The sequence below is a fragment of the Phocoena sinus genome, chromosome 16 (genome assembly GCF_008692025.1).
Source record: "Phocoena sinus isolate mPhoSin1 chromosome 16, mPhoSin1.pri, whole genome shotgun sequence".
NCBI classification, from domain to species: domain Eukaryota; kingdom Metazoa; phylum Chordata; class Mammalia; order Artiodactyla; family Phocoenidae; genus Phocoena; species Phocoena sinus.
In genome coordinates this window covers 22407305-22426179 of record NC_045778.1, presented here as the reverse complement: position 1 = coordinate 22426179, position 18875 = coordinate 22407305, and the positions used below count along the sequence as shown (strand labels likewise).

The 18875-nt window shown below is 53.5% G+C and overlaps 2 protein-coding genes across 10 annotated transcripts in view; both read left to right on the top strand.

Annotated features, from left to right (window-relative positions):
* Positions 1-941: 941 nt before the first annotated feature.
* On the top strand, positions 942-10739 carry TYSND1 (trypsin domain containing 1). 5 transcript variants are annotated; one of them, XR_004346239.1, is made up of 5 exons: positions 942-2252; positions 3990-4120; positions 5161-5346; positions 6880-7015; positions 7593-7727. XR_004346239.1 is itself a non-coding variant. In XM_032608656.1 (4 exons), exons 1-4 carry the CDS (start codon positions 1081-1083, stop codon positions 7808-7810), a joined length of 1707 nt encoding a protein of 568 aa, XP_032464547.1. In that variant the 5' UTR covers positions 942-1080; the 3' UTR covers positions 7811-10739. The 5 variants fall into 5 exon arrangements, 2 of the variants coding, with proteins under 2 accessions (XP_032464547.1, XP_032464548.1); XR_004346238.1 differs by having other exon boundaries at positions 5161-5598; positions 6880-10739; XR_004346237.1 differs by lacking the exon at positions 6880-7015 and having other exon boundaries at positions 5161-5598; positions 7593-7695.
* Positions 10740-12865: 2126 nt separating this feature from the next.
* Positions 12866-18875, top strand: part of AIFM2 (apoptosis inducing factor mitochondria associated 2) — a 56936-nt gene continuing 50926 nt past the window's right edge. For 2 of the 5 annotated variants that reach the window (XM_032608401.1, XM_032608403.1), the window contains exon 1: positions 12866-13015. The gene's annotated coding sequence lies outside the window, so the exon portion shown is untranslated. The remainder of the gene's footprint in view (positions 13016-18875) is intronic. The other 3 variants (XM_032608405.1, XM_032608402.1, XM_032608404.1) reach the window with 3 other exon arrangements.

The following is an 18875-nucleotide window of genomic DNA, read 5'->3' as shown; positions in this document are numbered from 1 at the left end:
AACTATAGGGTTGTGTAATTTAAAACTTTGACTTCAGCTACTGTTTATCATAGTTTTAAAAGGCAATTTTTGGAGCAAATCCAGTTTCCATGAGATATGTAGGGTGTGGCTTTGGCATCAGAAGACCAGAGGTGTAATCTTACGAGCTCCATTATCCCCCCTAGTGGATTACTGTACGGTTTACTTACAAAGTTTCAAAATACTGAACAGCTTTTTTAAAATTATTAATTAATTATTGGCTGTGTTGGGTCTTAGTTGCTGCACGCGGGCTTTCTTTAGTTGCTGCAAGCAGGGGCTACCCTTCGTTGCGGTGCGCGGGCTTCTCATTGCGGTGGCTTCTCTTGTTGCGGAGCACGGGCTCTAGGCGAGCGGACTCAGTAGTTGTGGCACGTGGGCTGAGTAGTTGTGGCTCGCAGGCTCCAGAGCGCAGGCTCAGTAGTTATGGCACACAGGCATAGTTGCTCCGCGGCATGTGGGATCTTCCCAGACCAGGGCTCGAACCCGTGTCCCCTGCATTGGCAGGCAGATTCTTAACCTCTGCGACACCAGGGAAATCCCCTGAACGCCTTCTTTGCCCGTCTTATCCCAGGGATCAGAGGTCGGATGTCTCCTACACCTAGGCAGATACTGACAGGTCCTGTACAAGGCCTGGGCAAGTCTAGCCACCTCAGGGCGCATTTCTGTTCCCCTTCCTGAAGCTCAGCGAACAGAGACGAGACTAGGCTCCGAGGGACCAGCACGCCCCTATCTCCCAGTAAAGCCACATTCCTGTCACTCTTCCGGGTCTCTTCCTCCGGTCCCGCTTCGCCCTCAACGTCGCACAGGTGACCTGAACCATCTAGGGCGCGGAAAGGCGGGGTCAGCCTCGGCAGCCAATCAGGGCTCGGCCCCTAGCCCAGCCAATCGGGCCGGGCCAGTTGGGGCTTAGCCAATCCGGCCGGAAGAGGAAGACCTGGGATAGTGCCTGCGCTTCTCGCTGCCAGCTTTGGGTGGCGCTACGTGGGGTCAGCTGGTGCCGGCCGCGGTCCTTGCTCGCTCGCTTGTTCCCCGGGAAGCCCCTGGTGTGCCGTCCCCGAGGCCATGGGGCGGCAGTGGGGGCCAGCCATGAGGGCGGCCGAGCAGGCGGGCTGCGTGGTGAGCGCCATCCGGGCTGGGCAGCCCGAGGCGGGCTCGTGGAGCTGCAGTGGGGTGATCCTGAGCCGCCGCCTGGGCCTGGTGCTGTGCCACGGGGGCATCTTCACCCCCTTCCTGAGGGCCGGCAGCGGGGCGCTGACCGCGGCCGGCGCCGCCTTCCTGCCCGGCGACAGTTGCGGCGACGACCTGCGCCTGCACGTGCAGTGGGGCCCAACGGCCGCGAGTCCGGCAGGCCGCGCGGAGCGGGGCCGCCCGGGGCTGTACACGCCCCAGTGCGCCGGCCTGGAGCCCGGCCCGCCCGCCCGGTTCCGCGGGCGGCCGCTGCAGCCCCCGCGCCCCGCCGAGCTGCTGCTGCTGTTGAGCTGCCCGGCCTTCCGGGGCCACTTCGCGCGCCTCTTCGGCGGCGAGGCGGCCAAGCAGTGGAGCTTCGCGAGCGCCGCACCGGACGACGAGGTGTCGGAGGAGGAGGAGGAAGACCAGCTGAGAGCGCTGGGCTGGTTCGCTCTGCTGCGCGTGCGGCCGGACCCGGAGAAGGAGGCGGAGGCGGAGGAGCGCGGGCCGGTATTGGCCGTGGCGCCTCTCGGGGCTGTGCCCAAGGGTGAGCCGCTGGTGGCCTGCGGCTCCCCGTTCGGGGCCTTCTGCCCCGACATCTTTCTCAACACGCTCAGCTGCGGCGTCCTCAGCAACTCGGCCGGCCCCCTGCTGCTCACCGACGCGCGCTGCCTACCAGGCACCGAGGGTGGCGGCGTGTTCGAGGCGCGACCTGCGGGGGCGCTGGTGGCGCTGGTGGCGGCGCCCCTCTGCTGGAAGGCCCGCGAGTGGGTGGGCCTCACGCTGCTCTGCGCCGCCGCCCCTCTCCTCTGCGCCGCCCGAGCGGCCCTCTGCCGCCTGCACCCCGGCGCCGCCGCCCTGGCCGCCTTCCTACCGCATGAGATGGGCTCCCCGTGGGGCCTGCCCCTCCGAGACCCCGGACCCCCCTGGGCAGCTGCGGCCGTGCTGGTGGAGTGCGGTTCCGTTTGGGGCTCCGGAGTGGCCGTGGCACCCCGCCTCGTGGTGACCTGCCGGCATGTGGCCCCTCGGGAGGCGGCCAAGGTCCTGGTGCGCTCCACCACCCCCAAGTAAGGCCCACAAGGTTGCCCCCACTCCACTCCCTAACCAGCTGTCATATCTGGATCTCAGGTCATAATCCTGAGGATTATGGAGGCCTTCTGGTCTCAGGCTCAATGCTTGGTGGTGCAGTGTGCTTAGAGACCTGGGACCCTCCCCTCATCCTTGGCACCCAGAACCCCAGAGTAGGGGGTTCTGGACCTCCTGGCAAGGGGTGAATGGGGCTTGGGCAAGATGACAAGCAACTCTGGGGAACTGTGGGGTGGTCCAGCATCCCTGGCTAGGCATCTTTGAGCTTCCCCTCCCAGTCTGAATTCCTTCTGGGCAACTTCTCTGTCTCATCTTTGTACCCACACACCAGAGGCCCTTGAACAGAGTCTTCCTAACCCTGCCCTCTTTCCCCTGAATGCCATAGTGAAGCCCCAGGGGCCCAGGATGCTACCCTCCTGGGTTAGGAGAGGAGCCTGTTACTCTTACTTGATTTATCTCTTAGATCTTAACCAGAACTTCTCTTCTGGATCAAAATGAACAGATACGCGGTTCCACCTAATTAGAATGTGGGAGTGGGGGCCAGGCAAATATATTTTGAACAATCATTGAGTGCTCTTGGCAGCCAGGTTGGGACTTCAGACAGTCATTTGTTCCCTCTCTGCAGGGTGAGCACTCTTACCCTCCTTTACTTTGACTTGCTGTGACAGTGGAGACAGCAGCCTTGGCTTCCTGGCTTGGTTTTCTAATACATGTTCTGTTTCTTCTGTAGTCCCAGGTGCTTGACTTAGGCCAAAGCAAACACTTGGTGTTTGCGCCTTGGTGTTAATGCTCCTTGGTGTTAATGCCTGTTGTTCTGTCCCTGGCTCAGCCTCTCAGCCCAGACCTTTCCAAATGCCTCTATTGAACTCCTGAGGTTAACCCAGCCCTGCTTTGCCATAGAGTCCCCTCTGGCAGCCACCTGGACAGCCATGACTTTGTAGGGAAGACTGATGATGAGAATTTTCCTCTATGTGTGGTCCCCAATTCCTCACCCCTCCACCTACCCCCACATACTCTTGATTCTAGGGAACACAACAGGTCTGCTGGAAGCTACCCCTGCAGAGTGTGTAGTAGGAAGCCCCTGTGTAATCTTGGGCAATTTGCTGAATCTAAGTTGCTTTCCCATGACATATAAAGTCTTGGAACAGCCTGCCACGTAGTAAGAGTTATAGAAGTGCTGGCATTTATGTAAACAGGGACCCAGAGGGATGAAATCGTATCATGTCTGCCCCCCACCTGACAGGATTGTTGGTATCAAATGAGGCAGTAAAGGAAAATGCTGAGAATGTTTGCCCTGGCTCCTGCCACTAGCTATGTGACCTTGAGAAATTACTCAGCCTCTCTGGGCCTCAAATGCACCATCCAAAATGGAGATAATACCAGTGCCTAGTTCATAGGGCAGCTATGAGGACTAAATGAAATGATGTCCATAGAACATTAACACCAGGCCTGGCCCACAGTGCCCCCTAGGTGTCAGGTGTTTGTGATGATGGTGAGGCACCGGAAGCTTTACACAGGAGTACCCTGCAGTTGGTAGAGCACGTTTGGAAGTTCCACTGTGGATGTGCCCAGAGTTGCATGCTGGTATGTTTCAGGGCTGACACCAAATCTTTTGAGTCCCAAGTTCATGACTTTTACTGTCACTCTCATTATTTTGCTTCCTCCCCGTGCCGAGCGTTCAGAAAGCTAGCCTGTCATTTTGTTTTCCTTGTTCCCAGGAGCACCGTAATCTGGGGACATGTGGTATTTGCCACCCAGGAGACATCTCCCTATGATATAGCAGTGGTGAGCCTGGAGGAAGATCTAGATGGTGTCCCTGTACCTGTGCCCGCTGAGCATTTCCATGAAGGTAAAGGACAGAGGGGTTCTCTGGTCTGGGGTGAACCTCAGGAAGGAAAGTCAGTGTTGGGCGCTCTAACCCTGCAGATCAGGGGCCAGTCCCACAGGTCAGCTCCCTTCCCCACCCCTGCTGGAGTAATGAGTCAGGCTGGCACCTTGTTACATCCTGGTTACAGGGCTTTGGCCGGAGTTGCTCTTGGAGGCCTCCCTGCTCACGCCCAGCATGCCTAACGTCCTGGGGGGCATGTGGAATTCCCAGCGAAGGGTAAGGCATACCTTTTTCCTGAGGCCCCACAGCAGTGTAGTGTGTTGAGCCTTGGGGTCTCCTTATAACACTGCAGGCTGGTCTGAGAGATGTGTACTTTTGAGGCTCCCATGGCATGATTTGAGTAAAAGGCTTTGTGATGCTGCCACAGAAGTACCAGAGGTCTCGCTTTGTGGATGTCGTATGCTATAACGTAATAACAAGGATTACAAGCTCTCTGCTTTGGCATCTTCTGCCATTTATTAGCCCCGTGTCCTTAGGCAACTTAGTGAACTCTGCCTCAGTTTCCACATCTGTAAAATGGGGATAATGCTCCCTACTCCTGGGCCTTGTGAGGAATGGGTGAGATATTGTCTGTAAAGCACTTGGGGAAGGAAAGTGGTGCCCGCTTTGTAGTCATCATCACCATTTTAGTTTTACCAAGAGACTTCTTAGTCTCAGGAGGTGAGTGTTAATTTCACAAACATTTATTGAGCCCCTGGCTAGGTGCTGGGAATCCTAAAAAGTGACTACCCAGTCCAGCAGGGGAATGAGGGCTGGAGAACAGCCTGATGCTGAAGAGAAGTGGTTGAGCAGATACAGTGCTGGGAGCTCAGTGGAGGTCCCGGCCTGTTCCTGTGGGGGGCCTGGGGAAAGTTCTCATGGAGGCAAGAGTATCTGAGCAGAAACTCAAACGGCAGAGAGGGTTTAGAAATTTGGAGTGGCCAGGGAGGGGGTTGGGGAATGTGTGAGTCCTGCCAGACAGAGGAGGCTCCCCAGCTTAACCCTTCTTCCCTCCCTGGCAGGCGAGGCTGTCAGTGTGGTGGGCTTCGGTGTCTTTGGCCAGGCCTGCGGGCCCTCGGTGACCTCAGGCATCCTGTCAGCTGTGGTGCAGGTGGATGACACACCAGTGATGCTTCAGACCACGTGTGCTGTGCATGGTGGCTCCAGTGGGGGACCTCTCTTCTCCACCTGCTCCGGGGACCTCCTGGGTAACCAGCTCCTTGGTCCTCTCCCAGCCTTCCCCTTGCCAGAGCCTCAGTCCCATCCTGCGAGTGCTTGGTTTCCAGCCCTGGGAGCCACCCTCTGTCTGGAAGGATGGTGGGCCTTATGCACAGAGGTAGTTAGCCAAGGTTTTCAGGCTCTTGTGCTTCTGAGGGTGGAGAGGGACAGAAGCTGAGCTTGGAGGGAAGAGATCTGAGTTCTGGTCGCTTCTCTGCCACTGAGCCACTGCGCAACCTTGGGTAAGTCACTTAATGTCATTTGATCTGTGAGACTCAGGAGTTGGATTAGTCCAAGGGTCACAAACTCGAAAGCCTACAGAGGCTGGGCTGTTAAAGTGAATGAATGAGTGAGTGAGTGAGTGAGTGAAGACAGCAGTGAGTGGAGGGCAAGGGGGAACTGGGGTGAACACCACTCAGCTCTAGTACATTGTTGCCTCATTACAAAGATATGTGGGCCTAACGCTGGCTGACTCCAATTTTTCACAAGCAGCTGTGATCCTTTTTTTTTTTTTCTCAGAATTCCTAACCACACCCCCGTGAGAAACGAATTTACCAGCTAGAGAACAGTGTTTGAGCACGTACGGTTCTTTTTATCTTTAGCCTTAAAGTGTCCAGTCAAAACGCTCTTTTCCAAAGTTTCTTAGATTAGCTCCTTTCCCTTCCCCTTCAGTATAGTTATGTGATTCATTTGAAATAGAGTTAGGTACATTTGTCCTAGTCTGCATTCCATTTTTCTCCCATATACTGGTTGACCTTTTAAAAGATATATACCGATAAGTGGACACAGAAATAAATGTAGATGTGTGTATGCATGACTTAGTGTGTGTGTGTGTGTAGATATATGTGACTCCTAGCTCAGTCTGCTGAGAGGGGCTAGAAGCAGTGACATCCATTTGTAATGAGCACAGCGAGAGTTCAGATCTTGGTTTCTAAGAGTCATTCTCTAGGGCTGCCTTGTGGTGCTGGAAAGGAGGGAGGGGTAGCAATAACAGCAGCAGCAAAATGATGGGCACGTCAGGTGTTGAAAGAGCTAGGAGATGACGTGAAGGAGCTCCTGCTGGAACAGCTTGAGCAGCAAAACAAATGGTAGCAGTTTTGGTTTTCAGAAGAATTCCCATTAATGAATGTAGAAGAAATGAGGGAAATAGAAAATCACTATTAGGACACCTCGGTAGGAACTGCTGCCGACAGGATCCATCGATGAATGCCAAAATCAGTAGGCAAAAGTTTAAGTAGAAACAAGATAACTGCATAATCCTAAAATATTTTGTACTTACCAAGAGGGTAATAGTAAGTCTACAGCGGAGAAACCTGGCAGATACCACCCAAGTAATGAAGGTTAACATCGCAAGCAGTGCTTATAGTCAGCACACATTTCCTGATAGCATGCACTGAAAGGGACACATTGCTTCTATGGTTTTCTTCTCAGTGATGTTTAACCTCAATCTTATCATGAGAAAACATCAGGTAAACCCAAATTGAGGGACATTCTACAGAATAACTGACCTGTACTCTTCAAAGTGTCAAGGCCATGAAAGATAAGGAGAGACCGTGGAAGTGACCCAGATGGGAGGAGACCTAGGAGACATGACGACTAAATGCCATGTGGGATCCTGGATCAGAAAAAGAGCATTAGTGCAAATACTGGTACATCCAAGTGTGTTCTGTACTTTAGTTAATAGCATTTCACCAAGGTTAATTTCTTGGTTTTGATGAATGCTGTATGGTGACATAAGGAAAAGCTGGGTGAAGGGTATACAGGAATTCTGTACTATTTTGGCAAGACTTCTGTTAAGTCTAAAATTGTCTTCAAAAAATTCATACACATGCACTGAGCAGGCCAAACAAAAGTTCTGTGTGGGTCTGATTCATTTATTCAGTCACTCAGCTAGTATTTGTTGAGGTCGTCCTTTGCCAGGCACTGTTCCAGGTACTGGGGAGACTGCATGGACAGAACACAGCAGTCCTGCCCTCATGGAGCTGAAAGATAACAGAAGTTGGAGAGAGGGATAACAAAACAAGTGAAACATGGGGTATTAGATACTGATAGTGTTGGGGAGAAAGTAAAGCCAGGAAGGAGGACTGAGGCATGAGGAGCCCGTGTCCATGAATGAAGCCTGGTGCCTGTCACTACGAGGGGGCTTCAGGCAGGTCTAGGGCCTCCAGGCTGGAGGTGAGCCTCCCTCCCCTGTCCCCTGGCTCACACCCTCTTTTCCTCTCTGGCTCCTGAACAGGCATCATCGCCAGCAACACCCGGGACAATAACACGGGGGCCACCTACCCCCACCTGAACTTCAGCATTCCCATCACGGTGCTCCAGCCGGCCCTGCAGCGGTACAGCCAGGCAGGCGACCTGGGCGGCCTCCGCCAGCTGGACCGCGCCCCTGAGCCAGTGAGGGTGGTGTGGCGGCTGCAGCGACCCCTGGCAGAGGCCCCGCGGAGCAAGCTCTGAAGTTGTGGCACCCCTCTAGAGAGAAGAGCAACCATCTGATGCCATGGGGAGCGCTGAGGCTGGTGGCCTGAGGACCCTGACACGGCACACCCCAGCCAGGCTGCATCCCCATCACCACCCACCTTGCTCAGCTCTGGAGTCTGGACCAAACTTCTCTTTAGCCCCCACGGATCTCTCACCTGCCAGCCCGTTTTGGGGTGCTTTCTAGAGCCGCCACCTCTCTCTTCCCCCAACACTAGGCTCAGCTCTGTTCTTTCCTCTTCTGGGGAGCGCAGTACAACCGTACAACAGACAGACCTGGTCCTGACAGACAGATGTTACTGGAAGGCAGGCCCAGCCACGGTTCCCTGTCTCCTGAGGGTCACTGGGCACCTGCAGCGGCGGCTTCCCTGGGGCCTGGGCTCCTCTCTGCTCTCCTTCAGAATGGGGCTGACAGCACTGGGGCTTCCTCAGAAAACCTCAGCAGAGAGGCCCTGCTCTGAAGACCAGAGGCGGAAGGGAAAGAGCATCTTCCTGTTCTGCTGGACCAGCGGTGGCGTCCCCGAAAGCCAGGACTCCCGGCTTTTCATGTGTTGGGTGCCCTGACCTACAGGGGCACGCTGACACAGTGCCTTAATTTTCCGGCCCGTAAAGTGGCTCTCAGGGGTCGGGGTGGGGGGGGGGAGGGGTAGAATGTGTCTGGTTAGGGTTTGGGAATAAACAGGACCTTCGAGGGACAGGACCTACTTCTAGATATAAGCTTCTTTCTTTTCCTTCTTTGTTTTAAGAGTTGAATGGGGAATAGGAAAGCAGCAGGAACAGAAATATACCTTTCCATCCTGCTTTCTCAGGGGGTTTGATCTCACGGGACACTCCTGCGCCAGACTAGTCCTGGCAGCTGGCCGTGGTGCCAGTTAGCACTGGGTGGGGCTTGCAGATCCCAGACGGCGGTGGCCTTGGCCTGGCAGCAACTGTTTACAGGCTGCCTGGATGGACCCAGGCCTGTGCCAGGTCCTGGAACGGATGGGAGTTGGGGAGTTCAAAGGTGAATGAGGCCAAGGCAGGCCCTAGGAACTAAGACCAACCCTGGGAGTCAGGAACATGCACTGTGTGCCCAGGCCCCTGCCTGTGTAGGCCGTCAAGAAATGATGGTTAAATCACTGACAGGTTGAATGCCATTGGGGAATGACTGGGGGAGAGGGGGCTAATCTAAGCAGAGAGAATTGCTGGGAGTACTTTGTTTCTAACATCTGTTTGCTGAGCACCAGCTCTGGGCAACCACAGAACACCCCTGAGACAGTTGTTCCCCTCTGTGTGGATTAGGAATGGGGCCAGAGGGCAAAGTTAGCTTGAGAGAAATCCTGTAGTAAATTTATGGAGGTGGGGAGGGAGAGCCGAGTTCTGACTTGGCTGCAAGTGGGAAGGGGAGGATTTATCCCAGCATGTGTGGGTACCAAGGAGCTCAGGCTATTCCGGGGAGACTGGTGTGTCACCCCGTTAGTGGAATGAGCAGGGCGTCTCTGTCCTGTTCAGGTGGAAGACCACGTCCAGGGGCCCAGAGCAGGGAGGGTCAGGCAAGGATTCATGCAGCTGAACACTGAGGGGAGAGTAGGTGTTTACCAGATGGAAGCAGGAAACAGGGAGGGTGTCCAGATTGATGGCAGTGGGAGCTGGGACAAGGAAGTGTGAAACTACATTTGTGTGTCTGGCCATGCTAAGTGGAGAAGAGATTGGAATGGAGGCTGGGGAACCAGTGACAATGGCCCTGGTGACGGGGAAGATGGCCACAGCAGGCCTGGTGGGCATAGAGATCAAGCATGACACAGGAGCTGGACCTGACTGGATGTGGGGCAATGCAGAGAGAGAGCAGGGTCAAATGGTGCTGGGTCTCTAGCCAGGATAGTGATGAGCGGCTGACAAGCTTAGGGACGAGATGTTTCCTTGGGTGTCCGTGGGATCTCAAGTAGAGAGGCACAGCAGGCTGTTAAGTGGATGAGTTAGGATAGCGCCATAAAAGGTTCCCTCTCCCCCATCTCAGTGGCTTAATACAACAGAAGTTTGTTTATTGCTCATGTAAAGTCCAAAGTCACGCACCTGACCAGGAAGTGGGGGAGGATGGCTCCTGTGCAGTCCTGGTTGAGGGACCAAGCTCCTTCCTTCTTGCGGCTCTGTCACTGGGTCTGGGACCTCAGATCCTCTGCCAGGTCTTCTGTACCTGGATGGTGGATGGGGGAAGAGAGAGGGGAGAAGATATTCCTGCTTCTTTTTTAAAAAATGATTTTATTTTGAAGCAGTTTTAAACTTACAGAAAAGTAGCAAGAATCCCCACGCACCCTTCCCCCAGACACCCCATACCATTTGTGCCATATGCCCCAGTGATGTTCTCTGTAACAAAGAGACCTCATTTGGGATCATGAGTTCTACCCACTTGCCATGGCTGTCTCCCCTTTGACTTGGAGCAGCTCCTAAGGCTCTCCTTGAGTTTGATGCCCTTGACCTTCCTGCAGAAAACAGGGCAGTCATTTTGCAGAATGTGCCTTAGCTTGGGTTTGTCCACACTTCCTCATGATTAGATTTGGGATACACATCTTTGGGATATAACATTAGTGATGTTGTCTTATCATCATGTTCTACTGGGTGGTGCATGATCTTTATTTGTCAAATTATAGATGATAACCTTGATCATTTGAGTAAGACGGTGCCTGCTAGGTTTCTCCACTGTAAGGTTCCTTTTTTTCTTTGTAATTAATAAGTATTTGTGTGGCAGTATTTGGAGACTATGTAAATATCCCTATCCCACTTTCATCTACTATGCTTAGCACCCACTGATGTCCCTTGGCTGAATAACTTTAATGTTTGCCCAATGGAAATTTTTTATTTTCATTTTTCCTCCTACATTTATTCGCTGGCTTTCTATTGTAAGTAAAAGCTTTCCCTCCTCTCTGTTTAATTATATCTGTGTGGAATCATGGATTCATAGTTTATTCAATGGATTATAATCTATTGTTAGCATTATTTTGATGTTCCAATCGTCCATATTGACCAGCGAGAGCTCCTTCAAACTAGCTTCTGTGTTCTTTTGACATCTCCCCATCATTCTTTGAGCACTTCCTTCAAAACAAAATGTTGTAGACTTACTTTGTACTTTCCCTGGAATCAGCCACTTCTCCAGTGTCCTCTTTACTAGAGAACGGTATTTAGAAGCAAAGATCTAGGTACTAGGTGTGCTTCTTACTCTGAGGTGTTGCTGCTCCCAGGCCCTCTCGGTAGACAGACCTTACATCTATATTTATTTCTATCTCCATATGTTGCAAGCCATGCCACGCGTTAACACTGATAGTTCCAATTTGATACCACAAGTTCAATACCACAAGGTTCATTCTAGCTCTCCCCTTTGCATATTGGTACCTCCCTCCTGTCAGTGAGAAACACAGCTACATTATCCTCAATATATTAACTTGTTTGCTCCATCCCTTGCATGTAGCTAGTCTTCTGACCCTGTCAGGCTGCCCCTGCCACTCTGCTCTGATGCTGCTCTTATACGGGTCACCATTACTGCTCCGCACAAGCCTGCCTCATGATTTTTTTGACTTCATTTTTTGACAGAGGTAGAGCCGGAGCCTGCAAGGGGGCTGAGAAGAGACAAGCAGAGGCACAGGAAGAAACCCAGGGAGGCTAAGACCTAGGTCAGCAGGGCAGACACCAGAATCTGTTTTCCTCTCTTTGTGGCCATACACTAGACTGCGTCTCCTGGCCACCCTCACGGTCAGGTGTGTCCGTGAGTTCCAAAGGGCAGAAAGGAGGTGTGCCACTTCCAGGCCTGGCCTATAAGAAACTTCTACCTGGCCTTCTCTGCACCCTATCCCCTGTCCCTGGTGGGAGTAGAGGCATCCCTTAAAAGAGACCTTTGGGGGCTTCCCTGGTGGCACAGTGGTTGAGAGTCTGCCTGCCGATGCAGGGGACACAGGTTTGTGCCCCGGTCTGGGAAGATCCCACATGCCGCGGAGCGGCTAGGCCCATGAGCCATGGCCGCTGAGCCTGCACGTCTGGAGCCTGTGCTCGGCAACGGGAGAGGCCACAACAGTGAGAGGCCTGCGCTCCGCAAAAAAAAAAAAGATCTCGTTGAATCTTTTCTACAGTGATTCGGGTAGGTGCTAATATTTGCATTAAGTAGGTGAAGATGGATTATCTGTCACCAAACTGGCTTGATCCTACTTCCAGTTTGTAGCTTGCAGCAGTACATTTCTTGACAGATCCGAGTGCTTTCTTCTTCTCCCTGGACTCCGCTCCTGCCCAGTTTACCCAGTTTCAGGCAGCCCTCCCATTGCCCTGTCTTTTCACCCTCCAACATAACTCAGACCTCACTCTTCAGCTTAAAACCCATCAGTGGCATCCCGTTGCCCTTGGGATCACACGGGCAGTCTTTACCAGAACCTGGAGGCTTGTGCCACCCTGCCACATTGGGCCACTCTGTCCCCGACCACTTCTGCAATGCCCCTGCTCTCAGCTATTTATCCTGCCTTGGTCTTTGCACACCCAGAGCATACTTGCTTTCTCTCTGCCCAGGGCTAACTTCTCAACCTTGGAGAGAGGCCTTGGCACCCTTCTTTTGCCCCCGGTCTTTCTTACTGCAATTAGTGATACATATGTTTTATTGTTGTTTAGTATTTTTTCCTAGTATTACCTGGAGGAAAACAGAAACCATGCCTGCATTGTTCTACATTTTACAACCCCTCACTCCCACCCCTCACGCCCAGCACAATGCCAGGCGTGGAGTAGGTGCTCAACTGGGTTTGCATTTTTGTTTATATGTGTGAAGGCAGGAGGCTGGTGATCCGTCCGAGATCGCACAGCCAGTGCCGGGGCCCGCGCTCTAAAGGCTGGAGAGGCGTCCGGCAAGGGAGCCGGACCGAACTTTGAGCAGAGTCCGAGGGACCAGGGCAGCGCGGGCGTCCTCGACAGTAGCGGTCGAGTGCTAACGGTCGGGTCGATTGGCTTCCCGGGCCGGCGGCGCGGGCGGGCCGGAGGCTGCAGTTCCCCGGGGCGCCGCCGGGGGCATGGCCGAGGCTGGAGGGCAGACGCGCCGAGGCTGGAGAGCAGACGCGCCGAGTCACGCCGGCAAGGGAGGGGCCTCCGGCCCGGCGGCGACTACGGGAGCTGCTGACAGGAGCGGGAGCCGGAACGGGAGCCGGAACGGCAGCCGGAACGGCGGGAGGCCGCTGGCAGGTGAGGGGCGCGTTGGGCGAGCTCTGCGGGACCCCCGCGCCTGCAGGGCCCCAAGAAGCCGAAACAGCGTCCGGGGCCGGGGAGGAGAGGGCGGTCGTCTAGGACAGTGGTCCCGAATCTTTTTGGCACGAGGGACCGGTTTCGTGGAAAAAAACTTTTCCACGGACGCCGGGGGCGGGGTGTGGGTGGGAGGGGAACGGTTCAGGCGGTAATGCGAGCGATAGGGGGGATGCAGAAAGGCAGATGAAGCTTTGCTCGCTCGCTCGCCCGCCGCTCACCTCCTGCTGTGCGGCCCGGTTCCTAACAGGCCTAGGACTGGTATAGGTCCGCGCCCCCAACCCCTGGTCTAGGATGAGGGACTGAGGCCTGCACCAACCCAGGTCCCTCAAAACTCAACGGGGAGCTTTGCTCCCAGTGAGGACGGAGCAAACTCGCCTCCTCCGCGTCCGCTCCCCGCCCCCCAAATCCCTGCTAAGTCTTCCTAAGTAAGACAAACCCCCCCGTCACCCCCCCCCCCAAATCCCGGGAGGGCTCCGAGGGTCGCCGCTGGGCGGTGGAAGCTGCTGCGGGGCGGACGGAAGCCCGTGTCACAGGCAGGAGGAAAGCCTCAGTGTCCAGGAGGAAAATGCCTGGGGTTACCCAGTGCCCATAGGCTCCAGGGTGCACTGGGAGGTCCTGCTTCTTCACGGAGCCCCAGCTTCCACCGGGGCACTAAGGCCAGAGGTGGCCCAACTAACTCTGGTGGGGCCGGAGGTTGGGGGGAAGCCCAGGACTCCTGATCCACCGGGAGCTGCTTTTAGTGCCTGATGTTGGGCGCTTTTCTTTCAACAGCACCCACTAAACACACCCTGCCTTTCCCCTCTGATTAGACTTCCTTTGACCCTTGGTTGTACCGTGAGGGTGGGGAGGGGAGAGGTGCTTAGGAGCTGACGGTCCCACCGGAGGACAGGCACAGGGCAGAAGGTCAGACATAGTTTGTGAAGGGGCTTCCAAGTTTGTGAAGGGGCTTCCAAGTTTGTGAAGGGGCTTTCAGGTGTCCTGGCTCTGCACCTTGTGTTCAAAGGCCAACATGTAAAATATGTAAATATATAAATTATCAAGGAGGCCTGCTTGGGTGTGTGTATGTTCCCCAGGCTTTCAGAGCCCTCCAAGGAAGACCATCTGTAACCCTGCATCTAGAAGGTCCATTTCACAGGAGAAGACTGAGGCCCAGCTGGGCGGGGCCTTGCTCCGGACTACCCAGCAGTTAGGGAGGAGCTGGGTAGAGGGGGTGTGCTCCAGGGCCAGCCTGATCTTTGTGTCTGGTGGTGAAAAGAGGAAGCCAGGGTCCAGGCACAGATCATGGGGATGTTAAGGGAACCACAAAGTGACTGGCTCCCAGGAGACCGTACAAGTTGTGTGGCCTAGGCTTCAGCACCGGAGCCTGTATGACACCCTCATGAGCCCGTCTGCCCAGAAGTGCCCTCTCCTGAGGGCATGAAAGGACAGCCCTCTTCAGACTTTGAGCCTCTTTCAGAAATTGGTCTTTTTGGGTTTTGTTCACCATGTGTTCCCTGGGGGACTGGTCTTGGAGTGCCCACTCTCAGCCTGGTCCCTGGGGTCCACTGAGGGAGGCTGCCCACCCCTCTGCCTTCGCCGGGTTGGAGAGATATATTCATGGTGCTTCAAGTCACACTGTAGGCCCTCTCATCCAGGATGGCCGCTCTGGACATGGCTGTGGAAATCTACCTTGGGAGTCACTGGTGAGCGCTCAAAAGCTCGGTGTTTTATTTGTAATCTCTATGAAACAATTCTGGGACGACATCTTTGCTTTGATCAGAGCCCACATGGTTCCGCTGTGTGTCTTCTGAGGCATGACCGCCCCACACCTTTGGCCTAAATATAACTTCCTTGCTTTTCAGTAGATTCCTAAAAGCCCTTTGTCTGTATTATTAGAGAAGAATCCCCCTGGGATCAGGCTGGGTGTCCTTGGCAGAGAAAACAGGATTTACTGAGAAAATTTGAGTGTAGACCATACTGTGTGTGTGTTGGGGGAGGGGCAAAGGCAAAATTACTTGTGAGTTGCTGGACAGTTAGGAATTGTTTTCTTGGACCTGCTTTTTTTAATAAATTTTATTTATTTATTTATTTATTTTTGGCTGCGTTGTGTCTTCGTTGCTGTGCACAGGCTTCCTCTAGTTGTGGCAAGTGGGGGCTACTCTTCGCAGCAGTGCGCGGGCTTCTCATTGCGGTGGCTTCTCTTGTTGTGGAGCGCAGGCTCTAGGTGCGTGGGCTTCAGTAGTTGTGGCACGTGGGGTCAGTAGTTGTGGCTCATGGGCTGTAGAGCACAGGCTCAGTACTTGTGGCGCACGGGCTTAGTTGATCCGCGGCATGTGGGATCTTCCAGGACCAGGGCTCGAACCCGTGTCCCCTGCATTGGCAGGCGGATTCTTAACCACTACACCACCAGGAAAGTCCCCTTGGACCTGCTTTTATGCTAACATTCCTGCATCTGGGAAGATTCAGTTAAGATTCTCTGTGCTCATTCTCTTGCCTTGATGGTCAGTAAATCAGATGGTAGGTTTGCAGTTCCTCAAAAAGTAAAATCTAGAGTTACCATAGGACCCAGCAATTTCACTCCCAGGTATAAACTTAAGAGAATTTTTTGTTCACACAAAAAGTTGTACACAGATATTCATAGCAGCCTTATTCATATCAGCCAAAAGGTGGAAACAACCCAAATGTCCATCAACTGACAAATGGATAAACAAAATGTGGTATCTCCATACAATGGAATATTACTCAGCCATAAAAAGGAATGAAATACTGTTATAAGTTACAGCTTGAATGAATCTTGAAAATGTTGCACTAAGTGAAAGAAGCCAGACACAAAAGGTATGGAATAGGCAAATCTATAGCGACAGAAAGATTAGTGGTTGTCAGGGCCTGGAGGGAGGAGGGAATGAGGAGTGAATGCTAATGGATGTGGGGTCTTTTAGGGGAGGGGGTGATGAAAATGTTCTGGTATTAGATTGTGGTGATGGTTGCACAACTTTATGAACGTACTAGAAACCACCGAGTTGTACACTCTGAGGTAGTGAATTTTATAATATATGAAAAAAGATCTCAATTTAAAACGTTAGATTGTAGGAAGCCAGCTCTGTCTTTAAAGCTTTATTATTTCATTTAAAAACATTCAAACGGTACAAAAAAGGGGGGGAAAAGCTCAAAGAAGAAAGTAAAAACATCATCTGGCAACCACTATTAGCATTTTGGTTTAGAGTGCAGATCTGGCCAGACTGTTGAGGATTGAACTGGGGCAAGTTACTGAAATTCTTTCCAAAATGAGGAGGAAACCCCACCTGTTCAACGCAAAGACATTGATAAAAGCGCAGTGGATGCTCACTGTTGTCATCATTACTTGTATGTGTGTATATGTAGCTAGGTGCCTGGGTCTGATGGCCCACAATGGAGATTAGGCTCTACATGACTTTCTATTATCTGACTTTTTGATGGACAAGCTTTTTTTTTTTTTTCCTAAGACTTTATGTTTTTAGAGTAGTCTTAGGTTCACAGCAAAATTGAGTGGAAGGCACAGAAATTTCCTATATGCCTCCTGCCCTGACACGTGCATAGCCTCTTCCATTATCGACATCACTCACCAGAGTGGTGTGTTTGTTACTGAACCTACATTGACATAATCACCCACAGACCATAGCTTACATTACGTTTCACTCTTGGTCTTGTGCAGTCTGTGGGTGCGGATGAATCGTGGACAAACTTTTCATGTAAAAAATCTTGCACTGTAAAATTGAATGTCTCCAGAATATTCCATTGTATGGGTGTGTAATAGTGTATCCTCTAATCTCCCGTTGGTGGAGGTTTCCATTGATTGATGGAGTCGCCCACTGATTGAGGCTGTTTGCCCAGCACTGCTGCTACATTAGATCATATAATTCAACATCATCAGTTGCACGCTTGCTTTTTGAGCACCTGCTGGGTGTGTGGCTAGGAGTGCTGGTCCATGGCTTAAGCCGATGATTTAGGTGTCTGGTGAAGTAGGTCATGGCCGAGCAGAGGGGAGTCTAGCTGTCCTCGGGTCCAGGTGAGAATTGGCATTGGAAGAGCCAAGGGAGAGGTGGGTGTCCAAGAGTGTTGGGCAAGGGAGGCTGCTGAGGAGAAAGGGTGGAATGGGCTGGAGTGCCACCAGGCCCCCATTCCCCAAGTGGGTGTATCAGAGGTTAGTGGAGGAGAGAGAACAGATTTCAGGAGAGGCCTCAGTCGGCTTGTGGTATAAAAGCGCCTCCCCTCCCTGGCCCAGCTATGGCAGCCCCTCCTGGGCCTGGGTGTGCCCTCAGGCCCCAGACTCTGCACAGGAACTCTAAAGAATCAATTCACCTTTACTGAGGGCTGTGCCTAGTTGGGTGAGGCCAGGGTTTGTCCTTTGGGGAAGCCAGTTAATGATCCTGGGGGGCTGGGGGAGCAGGGGTTCAACTCCTTTGGCTAACCCACTGCCCATCAGGCCTGTGCTGGGCTCACTGGGCTTTCTTCCCTGCGAGGGCCCCAGGGCAGCATGTAGGCCCAGACACTGACCTAGCATGACAGGCCCTCTGTGTGTGCTGTCCCCTGTCCCCTGCCCTCCTGGCTGCCCCACCTTGTTCCCTGAACCCCTCCCACCCCCTCCCTTCCTGCCACTGGACTTCTTGGCCTGAGCTGTTCCCTCTGTGAAGAAGGCCCCTGGCCCCAGCTGTTTTTCAGGGCTCCACCTTGAGTTTCCCTGGGTGGTCCATGGTGGACCCCTCTCCCCAACAAGCTGGGTAGCCTCTCTCAGGCCTGTGCCCCGCCAGCTTGGAAGCAGAGCTCTCTGGGTGTTTCTCTGACCTCTTCGCTGGCTGCTGGCCCCAAGGGCAAGCTGGCACAGAGGGGGCCGTGTTGAAGGGACAGGTGAAATGCACCCCTTCTATAGCTTGCCTGACTGCCTGCCACATTCCCAGGCCCTGCTCAGCTCCTGGTGTCCGCTCCTGTCCCTGGCTGGTCCCCGGGCCCCTCTTGGGTCCTGGCCTAGGTGGCAGATTCAGCCTGATGAACATTCACGGGGCCAGCTCTGGACCACCTGCTGAGGGCCTGGAACAGTGAAGGTGACACTGCCTGCTGGGGGACTTGTTTTGGTCCCAGCCCTAGGATGCACAAGCCTTAATGCATTGGGGACCATTTAGCCAATGAGAAACAAAGTTAAATCCCCTCCAATCTCCTATGCCAGATCTACCCTCCCTCGCCCAGATTTTCACTTCCCCAGAGGAGACATTAGACTGTGTGCATTTGAATCCCAATGACAACAGTGTCTGGAGGTCCAACCGTAAGCCGCCCCCATAAGTGTGGGAAGAGCTGGGGACCATCTTGGGGGTCACCATGTCTTGGAAACCTATTGTGCAAGGACATTACAGGGGGTAAATGGAGGCCCAGAGAGGGGAGGGGTTGTGCCCCAGACTACACACCTGATGGAAGACAGAGTGGTGACCTTCCAGCTGCCTGCAGTGCTGTCTGAGATGTGGGCTGGAATGTTCTTCCCCATTGAGACAGCTTGCTGTCTCTCCGCTTCCTCCCTCCTTGCCGTGCTCACATGTGAGTGTGAGCTTGGTGCACACTTGGCCCTCCATCCTCTGCAGATACTCTCTTCGATTGCAGGTTCCCTTTCCTCGACATCAAGCAGGACCTTGCACTCCCTGCCCCTCTCACTGGAGCCCACGTGATGAGCGCTTCTCCATCCTGTTTCTCACCAGCAGACTTCCCTTTTGGTCCTTAACCAGCACTGTTCCTTCTCCCAGCAGAGATTTCTCCCTGCCCGCTTCCTCCTGGGGGGTGTCACCCACCAGTCGCAGTG